The sequence below is a fragment of the Balaenoptera acutorostrata genome, chromosome X (assembly GCF_949987535.1).
Source record: "Balaenoptera acutorostrata chromosome X, mBalAcu1.1, whole genome shotgun sequence".
NCBI classification, from domain to species: Eukaryota; Metazoa; Chordata; class Mammalia; order Artiodactyla; family Balaenopteridae; genus Balaenoptera; species Balaenoptera acutorostrata.
In genome coordinates, this window is record NC_080085.1 from 104498178 (window position 1) to 104517344 (window position 19167).

General features: G+C 41.2%; 1 protein-coding gene across 3 annotated transcripts in view; it reads right to left on the reverse strand.

Moving 5' to 3' along the window:
• The window catches only part of STEEP1 (STING1 ER exit protein 1), a 54670-nt gene that overhangs the window by 13369 nt on the left and 22134 nt on the right, over nt 1-19167 (reverse strand). For 2 of the 3 annotated variants that reach the window (XM_057538835.1, XM_057538834.1), the window contains 4 exons: nt 17158-17296; nt 16538-16627; nt 15845-15937; nt 8591-14644 (listed from right to left, as the gene is read on the reverse strand). In XM_057538835.1, coding sequence (XP_057394818.1) covers nt 14582-14644; nt 15845-15937; nt 16538-16627; nt 17158-17296 — 385 coding nt within the window. In that variant the 3' untranslated portion in view covers nt 8591-14581. Of the gene's footprint in view, nt 1-8590; nt 14645-15844; nt 15938-16537; nt 16628-17157; nt 17297-19167 lie in introns of those variants that run through there. The other variant, XR_009006734.1, reaches the window with a different exon arrangement.

Consider the following 19167-nt stretch of genomic DNA (forward strand, 5'->3'; position numbering starts at 1 on the left):
ATTTCCTCTTTTAGAGCTGTTATCAGTTGCCTTATGTATTGAGGTGCTCCTATGTTGGGTGCATATATATTTATAATTGTTATATCTTCTTCTTGGATTGATCCCTTGATCATTATGTAGTGTCCTTCCTTGTCTCTTGTAACATTCTTTATTTTAAAGTCTATTTTATCTGATATGAGTATAGCTACTCCAGCTTTCTTTTGATTTCCATTTGCATGGAATATCTTTTTCCATCCCCTCACTCTCAGTCTGTATGTGTCCCTAGGTCTAAAGTGGGTCTCTTGTAGACAGCATATATATGGGTCTTGTTTTTGTATCCATTCAGCCAGTCTATGTCTTTTGATTGGGGCATTTAATCCATTCACGTTTAAGGTAATTATCGATATGTATGTTCCTATGACCATTTTCTTAATTGTTTTGGGTTTGTTTTTGTAGGTCCTTTTCTTCTCTTGTGTTTCCCACTTAGAGAAGTTCCTTTAGCGTTTGTTGTAGAGCTGGTTTGGTGGTGCTGAATTCTCTTAGCTCTTGCTTGTGTGTAAAGCTTTTGATTTCTCCATCAAATCTGAATGAGGTCCTTGCCAGGTAGAGTAATCTTGGTTGTACATTCTTCCCTTTCATCACTTTAAGTATATCATGCCACTCCCTTCTGGCTTGTAGAGTTTCTGCTGAGAAATCAGCTGTTAACCTTATGGGAGCTCCCTTGTATGTTATTTGTCGTTTTTCCCTTGCTGCTTTCAATAATTTTTCTTTGTCTTTAATTTTTGCCAATTTGATTACTATGTGTCTCGGCGTGTTTCTCCTTGGGTTTATCCTGTATGGGACTCTCTATGCTTCCTGCACTTGGGTGGCTATTTCCTTTCCCATGTTAGGGAAGTTTTTGACTATAATCTCTTCAAATATTATCTCTGGTCCTTTCTCTCTCTCTTCTCCTTCTGGGACCCCTATAATGCGAATGTTGTTGCGTTCAATGTTGTCCCAGAGGTCTCTTAGGCTGTCTTCATTTCTTTTCATTCTTTTTTCTTTATTCTGTTCCACAGCAGTGAATTCCACCATTCTGCCTTCCAGGTCACTCATCCGTTCTTCTGCCTCAGTTATTCTGCTATTGATTCCTTCTACTGTATTTTTCATTTCAGTTATTGTGTTGTTCATCTCTGTTTGTTTGTTCTTTAATTCTTCTAGATCTTTGTTAAACATTTGTTGCATCTTCTCGATCTTTGCCTCCATTCTTTTTCCGATGTCCTGGATCATCTTCACTATCATAATTCTGAATTCTTTTTCTGGAAGGTTGCCTATCTCCACTTTATTTAGTCATTTTTCTGGGGTTTTATCTTGTTCCTTCATCTGGTACATAGCCCTCTGCCTTTTCATCTTGTCTATCTTTCTGTGAATGTGGTTTTTGTTCCACAGGTTGCAGGATTGTTGTTCTTCTTGCTTCTGCTGTCTGCCATCTGGTGGATGAGGCTATCTAAGAGGCTTGTGCAAGTTTCCTGATGGGAGGGACTGGTGGTGGGTAGAGCTGGCTGTTGCTTTGGTGGGCAGAACTCAGTAAAACTTAATCCACTTGTCTGCTGATGGGTGGGGCTGGGTTCCCTCCCTGTTGGTTGTTTGGCTTGTGGTGTCCCAACACTGGAGCCTACCCGGGCTCTTTGGTGGGGCTAATGGCAGACTCTGGGAAGGCTCACGCCAAGGATTACTTCCCAGAACTTCTGCTGCCAGTGTCCTTGTCCTCACGGTGAGCCACAGCCACCCCCAACCTCTGCAGGAGACCCTCCAACACCAGCAGGTAGGTCTGGTTCAGTCTCCTATGGGGTAACTGCTCCTTCCCCTGGGTCCTGATGTGCACACTTTCTGTGTGCCTTCCAAGAGTGGAGTCTCTGTTTCCCCCAGTCCTGTCGAAGTCCTGCAATCAAATCCCGCTATCCTTCAAAGTCTGATTCTCTAGGAATTCCTCCTCCCATTGCCAGATCCCCAGGTCTGGAAGCCTGACGTGGGGCTCAGAGCCTTCACTCCAGTGGGTGGACTTCTGTGGTATAAGTGTTCTCCAGTTTGTGAGTCACCCACCCAGCAGTTATGGGATTTGATTTTATTGTGATTGCGCCCCTCCTACCGTCTCACTGTGGCTTCTCCTTTGTCTTTGGATGTGGGGTATCTTTTCTGGTGAGTTCCAGTGTCTTTCTGTTGATGATTGTTCAGCAGTTAGTTGTGATTCTGGTGTTCTTGCAAGAGGGAGTGAGAGGACGTCCTTCTACTCCACCATCTTGAACCAATCTCCCCCCAAGATGGTAAATTTTATGTTATGTGTTTTTCTACCATAATAAAGAAGAAAAATATGTTCAACATCATCTGAGATTAGGGAAATGCAAATTAAAAGCATGAGATACCACTGAAAAACTGTCATAGATCGGAGGAGACTAAAGAGACATGAAAGTTTAAATGCAATGTGAGATCCTGGATTGGATCCTGGAACATAAAGAGGACACAGTGGAAAAACTGATGAAATCCAAATGAAGTCTGTAGCTTAACGTTATTATACCAATGTTAATTTCTTAGTTTTGACCAATGTACTATGGTTTTATATATATTAGTCTTCTAGGGCTGCTATAACAAAATACCATGGACTGGGTAACTTAAACAAGACATTTATTTGTCACAGTTCCAGAGACTAGTAAGTCCAAGATCAAGTTGCTGGCTGATTCAGTTCCTGGTGAGAGCTCTCTTCCTGGCTTGCAGATTGCTACCTTCTTGCTGTGTCCTCACATGGGAGAGAGAGAGGTGGAGAGAAAGAGAAAGACTGGGAGAGACAGAGAAAGAGAGGGAGAACTCTCTGGTCTCTTCTTGTAAGTGTACTAATCCCATCACGAGGGTCCCACCCTCATGACCTCATCTAAATCTAATTACCTCTCAAAGGCCCATGTCCACATACCATTACATTGGGGATTAGGGCTTCAAAATGTGAATTTGGAGGGGGACAAAATTCGGCTCATAGCATTATATAATACTGCGGTCCCCAACCTTTTTGGCACCAGGGATCAATTTTGTGGAAGACAATTTTTCCAAGGATGGGGAGGGGGGATGGTTCAGGTGGTAATGTGAGCGATGGGGAGCGGCAGATGAAGTTTCAATCGATTGCCCGCAGCTCACCTCCTGCTGTTCGACCTGGGGGTTGGGGACCCCTGATATAAGATGTTAATATTAGGGGAACTGTAGTAAAGAGTATAAAGGAACTCTGTACTATTTTTGGAACTTTCTGTAAATCTAAAATTATCCAAAGATTTTTTAAAATCTAAAAGACAAATCAAGGTGGGAATTCCCTGGTGGTCCAGTGGTTTGGACTCCACGCTTCCAATGCAGGGGGCACGGGTTCCCTCATTGGGAACTAAGATCCCACATGCTGCACAGCATGGCCAAAAAAATAGAGTTAAAGGGGCTCATGAGAGGAATTCTGATCATCAATCACAGGATCAGGCTGGGTCAAAAGGAAGAAAGAGGGGGACAGAACTGCAATACTGGGAGAAAACGGGAGGTTCAAGGTTCTATAAAGTTTAAAATCAGGTTGAGGGAATTCCCTGGTTGTCCAGTGGTTAGGACTCTGTGCTTTAACTGCTGAGGGCCTGGGTTCAATCCCTGGTAGGGGAACTAAGATCCCACAAGCCATGTGGTGCAGCCAAAAAATATAAATAAATAAATAAATAATACAAAATAAAAACAGGTAGAGTTCACCATAAGTGATGCTTTTTGTTTTCCTGGAGGAATATAAAAGATTAAAAGCTCAAGTGTAATGGACTGTGCTTTGTTAAAACTGAGTGAAGGGACTTCCCTGGTGGCGCAGTGGTTAAGAATCTGCCTGCCAATGCAGCTGACACGGGTTCGAGCCCTGGTCTGGGAGGATCCCACATGCCGCGGAGCAACCAGCCCCATGCGCCACAACTACTGAGCCTGTGCTCTAGAGCCCGTGAGCCACAACTACTGAGCCTGCATGCTACAACTACTGAGGCCCATGCGCCTAGAGCCCGTGCTCTGCAACAACAGAAGCCACCACAGTGAGAAGCCTGCGCACCACAATGAAGAGTAGCCCCTGCTCGCCATAACTAGAGAAAGCCCACACGCAGCAACAAAGACCCAATGCAGCCCAAAAAAACAAACAAAAACAAAAACTGAGTGAAAAAGAGGAGTAGTCAGGTGAAGAAGCAGAATAAAACATCAAAAGAATAAAAAAGGGCATATTTTCCCTTAAGAAAAGGAGGTGGTCTGCAGCGGTAAGGCTCCTAAAATGGTTGACACAGGCTAGTTTTTAAAAAGCTTTTCAAGGAACTCCCTGGTGGTCCAGTGGTTAGGACTAGGCTTTCACTGCCAGGGCCCAGGTTCAGTCCCTGGTCAGGGAACTAAGATTTCACAGGCTGCCTTGTATGGCCAATAAATAAATAAATAAATAGCTTTTCAATTTCTCTTAAACAATAAAATTACACTTCCAAATGTAAACAGTTATTGCGGTGGCAACATTTTACTATATTATCACAGTCAATAATTTGCAAAACCAAACAAAAAAATAGAATAAGGGCTTCCCTGGTGACGCAGTGGTTGAGAATCTGCCTGCCAATGCAGGGGACACGGGTTCGAGCCCTGGTCTGGGAAGATCCCACATACCGCAGAGCAACTAGGCCCGTGAGCCACAATTACTGAGCCTGCGCGTCTGGAGCCTGTGCTCCGCAACAAGAGAGTCCGCGATAGTGAGAGGCCTGCGCACCACGATGAAGAGTGGTCCCCACTTGCCACAACTAGAGAAAGCCCTCGCACAGAAACGAAGACCCAACACAGTCATAAATAAATAAAAAATAAATAAATAAATAAAAATTTAAAAAAAAAATAGAATAAGACTCTCCAAAATTTCAATATGGTTCTTTATACTAACTCTAAAACACTGCGTTTGCAGCTAAAACACTACAACTAAATAGAATAGAGAGACTATGTCATGTTATTTTAATAACTATTTCAACATGAAAGAATAAAACACAATGAAGAGCACATGCTTGTTTGGTGCTAGTGACATAACAATTTGCAGTCTTAAAGATGAAATAAAATGCATAAGTTGAACCAGATGTTGAAATGGTTCTGGATTATCATCTAAAGGCAAATACTTCAGAAAATACGTAGAAAGGTAACCACGCATTTGCTACAGGGAGTCCTCTATGCAAGGGTCTTTACAATGCACTTTACTTGATGGCTCAGAATAAAAGTGTGATCTGTTCCCAATCATGTATTTTTTAAAAATCTCACAGGAGAAGCAATTCAGCATAGTTCTATAGTCAGATTTCTGGCATTATCACTTAATGGCTATGGGACCTTGGGAAACATAAACTCTCAGAACCTCAGAGTACCCATGTGTAAAATGAGAATGAAGATAGTTAAACTTATCTCATAGGATTATTGTCTTGTTTAGATTAAGATAATACCTTATAAAGTTCTTTCTATGGCACCCAACTCAATAAGAATAGTAAGTATTCAATAAAAGTATTATTATTATTATTACTGTTACTATTTTTGATTGTTACTACCAATAAAATAATCACCCTTCTCACAGAACTAGAACAAATAATCCTAAACTTTATTTGGAACCACAAAAGACCCAGAATTGCCAAAGCAATCCTGAGGAAAAAGAATGAAGTTGGAGGCACAACGCTTCCAGACTTCACGCAATACTACAAAGCTACAGTAATCAAAACAGCATGGTACTTGCACAAAAACAGACATATGGATCAATGGAACAGGATTGGGAGCCCAGAGATAAACCCACGCACATATGGTCACCTTATTTTTGATAAAGGAGGCAAGAATATACAATGCAGAAAAGACAGTTTCTTCAGCAAGTGGTGTTGGGAAAGCTGGAGAGCCACATGTAAATCAATGAAACACACCCTCATGCCATACACAAAAATAAACTCAGAATGGTTTAAAGACCTAAATATAAAACATGACACCATAAAACTCCTAGAAGAGAACATAGGCAAAACATTCAGACATAAATCATAGCAATGTTTTCTTAGGTCAGTCCCAAGGCAATAGAAATAAAAGCAAATATTAACAAATGGAACCTAATCAAACTTATAAGCTTTTGCACAGCAAAAGAAACCATCAACAAAACAAAAAGACAACCTATGGACTGGCAGAAAATACGTGCAAATGATGTGACCAAAAAGGGCTTTATTTCCAAAATATATAAACAGCTCACACAACTCAATAACAAAAATCCAAACCCAATCAAAAAATGGGCATACATTTTTTAAAATGGGCATACATTTTCTTAAAAAAAGACATACAGATGGCCAAAAAGCACATGAAAAGACGCTCAACAATTATTAGAGGAATGCAAATCAAAATTACAATGATGTATCACCTCACACCAGTCAGAATGGCTATCATCAGAAAGTCTACAAATAATAAATGCTGCAGAGGGTGTAGGAATGTAAATTGGTGCAGCCACTGGGGAAAACAGTATGGAGGTTCCTTTAAAAACTAAAAACAGAGTTACCATATGATCCAGGAATCCCATTCCTGGGCATATATCTGGAGAAAACCATGATTTGAAAAGATACACGCACCCCAATGTTCACTGCAGCACTGTTAACAATAGCCAAGACATGGAAGCAACCTAAATGTCCATGGACAGATGAATGGATAACAAAGATGTGGTACATATATACAATGGAATATTACTCAGCCATAAAAAAGCATGAAATAATGCCATTTGCAGCAACATGGATGGACCTAGAAATTATCATACTAAGTGAAGCCAGGCAGAGAAAGGCAAATCTTATATGATATCACTTATATGTGGAATCTAAAAAATAGTACAAATGAACTTATTTACAAAACAGAGGCAGACTCAGAAACACAGAAAACAAACTTATGGGTACCAAAGGGGGGCGGGTGGGTGGATAAATTGGGAGTATGGGATTAACAGATGCACACTACTATATATAAAATAGATAAACAACAAGGTCCTACTGCATAGCACAGGGAACTATATTCAATATCGTGTAAGAAATTATAATGGGAGCTGGCTGCTGGACAATCATTGACAGGAAGACCCTGGACTTCACCAAGGAGGATACCCCACGTCCAAGGACAGAGGAGAAGCCACAGTGAGACGGTAGGAGGGGCGCAATCAGAGTAAAATCAAATCCCATAATTGCTGGGTGGGTGACTCACAGACTGGCGAACACTTATACCGCAGAAGTTCACCCACTGGAGTGAAGGTTCTGAGCCCCACGTCAGGCTTCCCAACCTGGGGGTCCGGCAACGGGAGGAGGAATTCCTAGAGAATCAGACTTTGAAGCCTAGTGGGAATTGATTGCAGGACTTTGACAGGACTGGGGGAAACAGAGACCCCACTCTTGGAGGGCACACACAAAGTAGTGTGCGCATCGGGACCCAGGGGAAGGAGCAGTGACCCTGGGGGAGACTGAACCAGACCTACCTGCTGGTGTTGGGGGGTCTCCTGCAGAGGCGGGGGGTGGCTCTGTTTCACCGTGGGGACAAGGACACTGGCAGCGGAGGTTCTGGGAAGTGCTCCTTGGCGTGAGCCCTCCCAGAGTCTGCCATTAACCCCACCAAAGAGCCCAGATAGGCTCCAGTGTTGGGTTGCCTCAGGCAAAACAACCAACAGGGAGGGAACCCAGCCCCACCCATCAACAGTCAAGTGGATTAAAGTTTTACTGAGCTCTGACCACCACAGCAACAGTCAGCTCTACCCACCACCAGAGCCTCCCATCAAGCCTCTTAGATAGCCTCAACCACCAGAGGGCAGACAGCGGAAGCAAGAAAAACTACAATCCTGCAGCCTGTGGACCAAAAACCACAGTTACAGAAAGATAGACAAGATGAAAAGGCAGAGGGCTATGTACCAGATGAAGGAACAAGATAAAACCCCAGAAAAATGACTAAATAAAGTGGAGATAGGCAACCTTCCAGAAAAAGAATTCAGAATTATGATAGTGTAGATGATCCAGGACCTCGGAATAAGAATGGAGGCAAAGATTGAGACGATGCAAGAAATGATTAACAAAGACCTAGAAGAATTAAAGAACAAACAAACAGAGATGACCAATACAATAACTGAAATGAAAACTACACTAGAAGGAATCAATAGCAGAATAACTGAGGCAGAAGAACGGATAAGTGACCTGGAAGACAGAATGGTGGAATTCACTGCTGTGGAACAGAATAAAGAAAAAAGAATGGGGCTTCCCTGGTGGCGCAGTGGTTGAGAATCTGCCTGCTAATGCAGGGGACACGGGTTCGAGCCCTGGTCTGGGAAGATCCCACATGCCACGGAGCAGCTGGGCCCGTGAGCCACAATTGCTGAGCCTGCGCGTCTGGAGCCTGTGCCCCGCAACGGGAGGGGCCGCGATGGAGAAAGGCCCGCGCACCGCGATGAAGAGCGGTCCCCGCACCGCGATGAAGAGTGGCCCCCGCTTGCCGCAACTGGAGAAAGCCCTCGCACGAACCGAAGACCCAATACAGACAAAAATAAATAAATTAATTAATTAAAAAGAAAATCCTTAAATAAAAAAAAAAAAAAAAAAAAGAAAAAAGAATGAAAAGAAATGAAGACAGCCTAAGAGACCTCTGGGACAACATTAAACGCAACAACATTCGCATTATAGGGGTCCCAGAAGGAGAAGAGAGAGAGAAAGGACCAGAGAAAATATTTGAAGAGATTATAGTCGAAAACTTCCCTAACATGGGAAAGGAAATAGCCACCCAAGTCCAGGAAGGGCAGAGAGTGCCATACAGGATAAACCCAAGGAGAAACATGCCGAGACACATAGTAATCAAAGTGGCAAAAATTAAAGACAAAGAAAAATTATTGAAAGCAGCAAGGGAAAAACGACAAATAACATACAAGGGAGCTCCCATAAGGTTAACAGCTGATTTCTCAGCAGAAACTCTACAAGCCAGAAGGGAGTGGCATGATATACTTAAAGTGATGAAAGGGAAGAACCTACAACCAAGATTACTCTACCCGGCAAGGACCTCATTCAGATTTGATGGAGAAATCAAAAGCTTTACAGACAAGCAAAAGCTAAGAGAATTCAGCACCACCAAACCAGCTCTACAACAAACGCTAAAGGAACTTCTCTAAGTGGGAAACACAAGAGAAGAAAAGGACCTACAAAAACAAACCCAAAACAATTAAGAAAATGGTCATAGGAACATACATATCGATAATTACCTTAAACGTGAATGGATTAAATGCCCCAATCAAAAGACATAGACTGGCTGAATGGATACAAAAACAAGACCCATATATATGCTGTCTACAAGAGACCCACTTTAGACCTAGGGACACATACAGACTGAGAGTGAGGGGATGGAAAAAGATATTCCATGCAAATGGAAATCAAAAGAAAGCTGGAGTAGCTATACTCATATCAGATAAAATAGACTTTAAAATAAAGAATGTTACAAGAGACAAGGAAGGACACTACATAATGATCAAGGGATCAATCCAAGAAGAAGATATAACAATTATAAATATATATGCACCCAACATAGGAGCACCTCAATACATAAGGCAACTGCTAACAGCTCTAAAAGAGGAAATCGACAGTAACACAATAATAGTGGGGGACTTTAACACCTCACTTACACCAATGGACAGATCATCCAAAATGAAAATAAATAAGGAAACAGAAGCTTTAAATGACACAATAGACCAGATAGATTTAATTGATATATATAGGACATTCCATCCAAAAACAGCAGATTACACGTTCTTCTCAAGTGCACACGGAACATTCTCCAGGATAGATCACATCTTGGGTCACAAGTCAAGCCTCAGTAAATTTAAGAAAATTGAAATCATATCAAGCATCTTTTCTGACCACAATGCTATGAGATTAGAAATGAGTTACACGGAAAAGAACATAAAAAACACAAATACATGGAGACCAAACAATATGTTAGTAAATAACCAAGAGATCACTGAAGAAATCAAAGAGGAAATCAAAAAATACCTAGAGACAAATGACAATGAAAACACGAAGATCCAAAACCTATGGGATGCAGCAAGAGCAGTTCTAAGAGGGAAGTTTATAGCTATACAAGCCTACCTAAAGAAACAAGAAAAATCTCAAGTAAACAATCTAACCTTACACCTAAAGAAAGTAGAGAAAGAAGAACAAAGAAATTATAATGGAAAAGAATAGAAAAAATATAGATATATACATATGTATGTATAACCAAATCACTTTGTCATACACCTGAAACTAACACAATATTGTAAATCAACTATACTTCAATGAAAAAAATAATAATAATCTTTCTTCAAATCTAAAAACAAAACAAAACAGGTTTAGTGGATGTAAGAGTATGAAAGAGCAGCAATGGTAGGAGGCTGTGGTCAGAGCAGAGTATTGGCTCTCACAGGTGGTGTAGATGATATGCAAGGAGTTTGTGGCTAAAGGGGGTGAAGCCATATTAACAAATTGAAGGAGAAAAACCATATGATCATCTCAATAGATGCAGAGAAAGCTTTCAACAAAATTCAACACCCATTTATGATAAAAGCCCTGCAGAAAGTAGGCATAGAGGGAACTTTCCTCAACATAATAAAGGCTATATATGACAAACCCACAGCCAACATCGTCCTCAATGGTGAAAAACTGAAACCATTTCCACTAAGATCAGGAACGAGACAAGGCTGCCCACTCTCACCAGTATTATTCAACATAGTTTTGGAAGTTTTAGCCACAGCAATCAGAGAAGAAAAAGAACTAAAAGGAACTCAAATTGGAAAAGAAGAAGTAAAGCTGTCACTATTTGCAGATGACATGATACTATACATAGAGAATCCTAAAGATGCTACCAGAAAACTACTAGAGCTAATCAATGAATTTGGTAAAGTAGCAGGATACAAAATTAATGCACAGAAATCTCTTGCATTCCTATACACTAATGATGAAAAATCTGAAAGTGAAATTAAGAAAACACTCCCATTTACCATTGCAACAAAAAGAATAAAATATCTAGGAATAAACCTACCTAAGGAGACAAAAGACCTGTATGCAGAAAATTATAAGACACTGATGAAAGAAATTAAAGATGATACAAATAGATGGAGAGATATACCATGTTCTTGCATTGGAAGAATCAACATTGTGAAAATGACTCTACTACCCAAAGCAATCTACAGATTCAATGCAATCCCTATCAAACTACCACTGGCATTTTTCACAGAACTAGAACAAAAAATTTCACAATTTGTATGGAAACACAAAAGACCCCGAAGAGCCAAAGCAATCTTGAGAACGAAAAATGGAGCTGGAGGAATCAGGCTCCCTGACTTCAGACTATACTACAAAGCTACAGTAATCAACACAAGATGGTACTGGCACAAAAACAGAAATATAGATCAATGGAACAGGATAGAAAGCCCAGAGATAAACCCACACACATATGGTCACCTTATCTTTGATAAAGGAGGCAAGCATATACAGTGGAGAAAAGACAGCCTCTTCAATAAGTGGTGCTGGGAAAACTGGACAGGTACATGTAAAAGTATGAAATTAGAACACTCCCTTACACCATACACAAAAATAAACTCAAAATGGATTAAAGGCCTAAATGTAAGGCCAGACACTATCAAACTCTTAGAGGAAAACATAGGCAGAACACTCTATGACATAAATCACAGCAAGATCCTTTTTGATCCAGCTCCTAGAGAAATGGAAATAAAAACAAAAATAAACAAATGCGACCTAATGAAACGTAAAAGCTTTTGCACAGCAAAGGAAACCACAAACAAGACCAAAAGACAACCCTCAGAATGGGAGAAAATATTTGCAAATGAAGCAACTGACAAAGGATTAATCTCCAAAATTTACAAGCAGCTCATGCAGCTCAATAACAAAAAAACAAACAACCCAATCCAAAAATGGGCAGAAGACTTAAATAGACATTTCTCCAAAGAAGATATACAGATTGCCAACAAACACATGAAAGAATGCTCAACATCATTAATCATTAGAGAAATGCAAATCAAAAGTACAATGAGATATCATCTCACACCGGTCAGAATGGCCATCATCAAAATATCTAGAAACAATAAATGCTGGAGAGGGTGTGGAGAAAAGGGAACACTCTTGCACTGTTGGTGGGAATGTAAATTGATACAGCCACTATGGAGAACAGTATGGAGGTTCCTTAAAAAACTAAAACGAGAACTACCATATGACCCAGCAATCCCACTACTGGGCATATATCCCGAGAAAACCATAATTCAAAGAGTCATGTACCACAATGTTCATTGCAGCTCTATTTACAATAGCCAGGACATGGAAGCAACCTAAGTGTCCATCATCGGATGAATGGATAAAGAAGATGTGGCACACATATACAATGGAATATTACTCAGCCATAAAAAGAAACGAAATTGAGTTATTTGTAGTGAGGTGGATGGAGTTAGAGTCTGTCATACAGAGTGAAGTAAGTCAGAAAGAGAAAAACAAATACAGTATGCTAACACATATATATGGAATCTAAGGAAAAAAAAAAGTCATGAAGAACCTAGTGACAAGACAGGAATAAAGACACAGACCTACTAGAGAATGGACTTGAGGATATGGGGAGGGGGAAGGGTAAACTGGGACAAAGTGAGAGAGTGGCATGGACATATATGCACTACCAAACGTAAAATAGATAGCTAGTGGGAAGCAACCGCATAGCACAGGGAGATCAGCTCGGTGCTTTGTGACCACCTAGAGGGGTGGGATAGGGAGGGTGGGAGGGAGGGAGATGCAAGAGGGAAGAGATATGGGAACATATGTATATGTATAACTGATTCACTTTGTTATAAAGCAGAAACTAACACACCATTGTAAAGCAATTATACTCCAATAAAGATGTTAAAAAAAAAAAAAAGAAAAGCCATTGACAAGGCCTCCCTGCCATTACATCCCAGAATTTACAAAATTTGGCTGCTTATCAGACAGTGAGTGATTATAAAACTTGGTGAGTTGCTTTTGCCTCGATGAACCTCTCTTTAGAATGATGATGCTATTTATTGCATGCCAGCAAGCTAGACACGGTGCTAGGCACTTTGCATTCATTATGCTCTCTAATATAAACCCTGCAAGGTGCTATTGTACCTATTGTCTTTTTCTGATGAAGAAACTGCGGCTCAGAGAGGTGAAGTGCCTTTCTTAGAGTTAACACAACTATGAAGCAGGAGCGCTGGGATTTAACACAAATCTGACAGTGTTCAGTCCACTGTGCTTTTCTATTTCTATTTGAGGTGTACTTTTGGTTCCTCTCCACTCAAAACATTCAAAAGGTGATGCTGATGGATAAGAGGATATAAAGATAGGTTGCACTCATTTTCTTTAAAATAAAACATTGTTTCTTTTTTCTTATTTAAAAAAAAAATTAAAAAAATAAAAATAAAAATAAAAACAAGATGACACTGTAGAAAACAGTTTGGCAGTTTCTCAAAGGTTAAACGTAGAGCTACGATATGATCCAACAACTCTGCTACTACCTACACTGCACATCTAAAAGAACTGAAAGCAGGGATTTGAACAAATATTTGTACACCAATGATCACAGCAACATGATTCACAATAGCTACAAGGTGGAAACAACCCAAGTGTCAATCAACCGATGAATAACAAAATATGGTATATACACACAGTGGGATTTACTAAGCCAAAAAAGGAATGGCATTTTGTTACATGCTATAACATGGATGAACCTTGAAAACACTATGTTTAGTGAAATAAGCCAGACATAGAAGGACAAATATTGTAGATTCCACTCACACGAGGTACCTAGAATAGGCAAATTCATAGAGACAGAAAATAGAATAGAGGTTACTAAGGGCTCTTAGCTGCTTGACAGGATGGTAGCTCCCTTGGGTTGCTTACCAAGACCCCATTTTCATTCGGATCAGAGCTATCCTACCCCCTCACTCGAATCTGGCTTTTCCTTCTGCATGTACAACATCTCATAAGGGTTGGCGTGCCTAGAGTTTTAACATTTGAGGTAAAGGAAACTTTATGCAGATTCTGGCTTGTTATGGATTTTCTCTGACAGTAGAGAGATTCAAACCCTAGCCAATACCTGCCAGTCTAAGAACAGAGACAGAGCCACTTAAAAGGATCTGGCTTGCTGTAACATTAAATGTAATTCGTGTTATTTTTTTCTATGACATCATATTTTTTTCAAAAATCTTTAAACATTTTATTAACTTTGAAGAAGGAATAAGAATAGCTCCTTTAGAAACTAGACACACTGAAGCACTGATCTATTCACAGAGCTTCTACACAGATGAAGAAGTTTACGTCAAATGGCCAAAAAATAGTACAGAAGACCTATACTCAGAAAGATTGAGAAAAATCCATCTCTAGAAAGCAGGTCAGATGGACTCAAAGACCTCACCGAATGTAGGAGAATCACTGGTAAGCCACGTAAAGCCTTCTGCTGGGGCATAAAGGTAGGAACCAGTCCATGTAGTCAAGAAAACGCTCTTTTTCTTCCTGATCTCAACGCCTGTCTCCAGTCTGGGTTCACAGAAAGGTCCTGATCATTTGAACTGGTTGTCAATCAAGGTTCCCTTCATTTTCGCTTTCTTGGCTTCCAGTTCAGCCTGGAAAGGAAGAAAAGTATATGTCCTGATACATGACATGAAATTCTGATTTTCCTGCCTTATTCTAACTGCCCCAACACTATCCCCTCATGCTCATTTAGTATACAAACTAGAACCGTGTTTCTAAAATTGTGATGAAACTCTAGCAACTGCTTTCCAACCTTTCTGATGTTATGACACACATTGAAGATAATAATATCTGTATGGTAAACACACAGGGCTGTGGTCTATCAGTGTAGGGATCCCACAGCTCCAGGACCCCTGAAGGACTGGAGGAATCAATATCATGACATATCAGTATCCTATTTGTGGCAGAACAGGAGGAAGAACACTGTTCTAGAACAGTGCTACTTAAAGTTGTGCGGTCCATGAAGATACCCACAAAAATTGAGAGTAAGCATTTAGAAACTTTTATAGCAATTTGACAGAGGAATAATAAAGTAAAATAACCTCGTAAGAAGAATTCAGGCAAATTCATTTTTATTGCATTTTATAAATTACAAATCTACTCTTGACAAATTTTAAAACAAGAAGCAAGCACTGGTCCTTCACCTCAGAAAATCTGATAAGCACTGCTCTAGATCACTATGGCAAGGTAAAGCAGCTCTCAAGACCCACTACCTCTGTCACCAAAAACCGCTCTACAGTCAGTAGAATAGACTGGTATACTTTTCGATGAGGCACCAATGCTGGGATGTCTGAGTTGAAAGAAGTATCATAAGTAACTTATTATCAGGAAAACAGAAACATAGGCACCATCACATACAGACGTGCGTGCTCCATAAAGAGCCCAGGAATAGTGCAGACAGTGGTGGTGGAAGTAGTGCTTTAAGAAGCAGCGACCAGCCCCAATCCTGGCGCCCCAATGTAGCCCCACTGTATGCCTCATACCCTGGGACAGCACCCATGAGCCCCGATCTTGAACTCCTGACCTTGGACCACAAGTAGCAGATTAACTTATCATTCTCGTTAGGGTTGGCTAACAAGAACTATCATTTGGGGCCTGGATCCTGTGGTCACTGTCCCAGAGTAGGGTATGTACTGACAGCCACGGCCCACGGTTAGACACCTGGCAGCCAGCCACACCAAAACCCCCGACAGACTTCCGAAAGGATTCCCATGCCTGCCGGAGGGTCTTTCAGACCGAGGAACCCAAACAGTCCAGCCCAGCGCCTGCCACCCCCCGCCCCCGCCACTCACCAGCTCCTGCAGCCGCCTCTTGCTCATGCCTTTGCGCTCCAGCTGCTTTTCAATCACCTTGGCATTCTGCGCATACGAGTCAGCAACTTCTCTCTGAGGGAAGAAAGAAGCACCCTTAGGCCAGCAGTCTCACCAAAGAGGAGCAACAGAGACCTCGGGAGAAGTTTATACTCCTCAAATTATGAAATTATTACTGAAATGGCAAGACTCTGCTCCCTTTCAACTCTTCAGCTTTTCCATAATCCGGGAGAGTCAGGTTTCAACCGAAACCACATTTAAATAACAGATAACATCTCTCTGTAAACATCATTATACTGAAATACCATAAAGGTAATTGCTGCTCTTGCTAAGGACAGACTCCCACACCATCAGAGCTGGACTGGAAGGGACTTGAAATTGCTGAGCCCAGTAGTTTTTCAACTGAAGAGGGATGAGGAGGGATTTGCCCCCTAAGGCATCTCAAAAAACAGTATGAAAAAAATGACTGATCTAGTCCAACTCCCTGCTCCTTATCTTACAGAGATGTCCCTGAGATCCAGGGAAACAGGAACCAGCCCGGTATCACAGCGTTCCTTAGTAGCAGAGCAAGATCTACGAGCGAAGTTTCTAGTTATTCTGTTACTCGATGCTCTGGCTCGAGAGTCGCCTCCCCCCGCCCCCCATTCCAATTCCCCCGAGAGCAGAAGCACTTACAGCCTCAATCTCCTCTTCCTCTTCATCAATAGTAGACACAGTGACAGAGCTGAACTTGCCCATGTCTTTTGTCCGTTTCGTCATCATCACCTGGAGTTGCAGGAAGAGGAATCAGTCTAGTTCACCTCAAGAGGCTCTGTGAGTCGTGTGTGTGTGAGTGTGTATGTGTGAGTGGGTGTGTGCAAGTGTACAAGCCTGGCTCCTGGGGGCAGGGGACCTCCTTGGGACAGGCTGGCCTATCTAAAAGTGCCCATCTTTTAATTTGCATTATATTTTTCTAGTATTTGCCATCAAGGGTTTTTAAAAGTATATTTAAAGACTAGCCTTATTCATTCAATTTTAATTGTTCACGTTGGAAAAAGAAGAAATTTCAAAGGAAGTAAATGTGAATAAAAACCATACAATTTCTAACTTTACTCATAGAGCAGATGTAGGAAAGAAAAGAGAACACATAATAGGTGTTACAATTTTGTAGCATCTGCTCATACACAAAAATGGCATTCTCTTAATAAAGAGAGCACCCATAAAGGGCAGTTTCTCATGCACCATAATCTTATTTAAAATTTTAGGGCTAAATCTGTAGCTATATTAACCCATCTGTCTCCTTCAGTGATAATTACCTTCTTAGGAGGCTCTTGTTTCTGAGTATATATGTTCGTCTTCCCAAAACCCTGACCAAACTTGACTACTGCTCCATCCACAATGAAGGTCACAGGAGCATTCTTCGGTTGGGACTGGTAGAAGAGTGGCAGCCCGCACCTGCAAACAGCAGAGTGAATCTCAAGGAGGCCTCAGAATCCAAATCCCCAAAACGGTGCTTCACAAAGTGTGCTTAGACTCTGGGAATATTTGTGTTCATGGCATAAACTGATGATTAGCTCTTCCCAGTGTTTCCCAAAACAACTTGATAAGAATCACTGATGGGGCTTCCCTGGTGGCGCAGTGGTTGAGAGTCTGCCTGCCAATGCAGGGGACACGGGTTCGAGCCCTGGTCTGGGAAGATCCCACGTGCTGCGGAGCGGCTAGGCCCGTGAGCCACAACTACTGAGCCTGCGCGTTTGGAGCCTGTGCTCTGCAACAAGAGACACTGCAATAGTGAGAGGCCCGCGCACCGCGATGAAGAGTGGCCCCCGCTTGCCGCAACTGGAGAAAGCCCTCGCACAGAAATGAAGACCCAACACAGCCAAAAAAAATAAATAAATAAATAAATAAAAAAAAAAAAGAATCACTGATGGCTGGGCTTCTACGGCTGGGCATGTGGGATCTTCCCAGACCAGGGCTCGAATCCGTGTCCCCTGCATTGGCAGGCGGATTCTTAACCACTGCACCACCAGGGAAGTCCTGGTTGGTCACTTCTATTATACTTCTTCAGCTAAGTGAAGTAGACCCATACCCCTAAGATATGATTAAAGTAGTCTAACAAATCTAAGGTGGCTGTAAACTAAAATGCCTTCTTAGCCATTTCCCTGCTTTAATTCTAGTCTGAGTCTTCTGAGAGCCAAAATTGAACTGTAATTCATCAACAAGATTAAACTTATTATAGTTTAATATTCTCACTGTTAACAGCCTAAAGCTGGAAATCATATATATCTTTAAATAATAGTCTCTAAAGTTCTTGGGTCTGTAGTCCTATGACAGACTTTATAAATAAGTTTGTATTAAATTACACTATGTTGGGATTTCCCTGGTGGCGCAGTGGTTAAGACTCTGCACTCCTAATGCAGGGGGCCCAGGTTCAATCCCTGATCAGGGAACTAGATCCCACATGCAGGCTGCAACTAAGAGTTTGCATGGCACAACTAAGGAGCCCGTGTGCCACAACTAAGGAGCCTGCCTGCCACAACTAAGACCCGGTGCAACCAAAATAAATAAATAATAAATATCAAAAAAAATTACACTATGTTACATTTACCATATGACCCAACAATTCCACTCCAAGAGAAAACACATATTCCCAAAAGATTTATACTAGAATGTTCATAGCATCTTTATTTATAATAGCCAAAGCCATTAACAACTCAAATGCCCTTCAACAGGTCAATGGTTAAACAAACTGTGGTGCAATGACTACTACTCGGCGATAAAGAGGAACAAATTACTGATACACATAACAACTCAAATGAACCCCCAAAGCATCATGCTACATGAAAGAAACCAGATGGAAGAGATACATATTGTATGTAGTAGAACACATACTGTAGAATTTACATCACATTTTAGAAAAGGTAAAACCACGGTAACAGAAGGCAGATCAGTGCTGGCGAGGGGAGGGGTGAGGAAGGAGACTGATTGCAAAGGAGCACTGGAAACGTCTATGTCACAGGAGTGGTGATGTTACATGGCTCTATGTTTTTGTCAACACTCATCAAACTGTACACTTAGGAAGGGCAAATTTTATTATATGTAAGTTACACCTCAGTGAAAAAATAATACTATGTTTAAAAACCCATTTTTGTGGCCAGCTGGTCGGAGATGTAACTTGGTCAGTTGCATCTCTTTAAGAAGCATATTGGTATTTGCATAATTGAAGTTTGAAGGCAGGAAAGATTATAGGGACAAAGATATAACAGAGAATTGTCTCCAAATGATCCTTTTCCTAACACATCATTGCCTCTACTTGCTTATGCTCG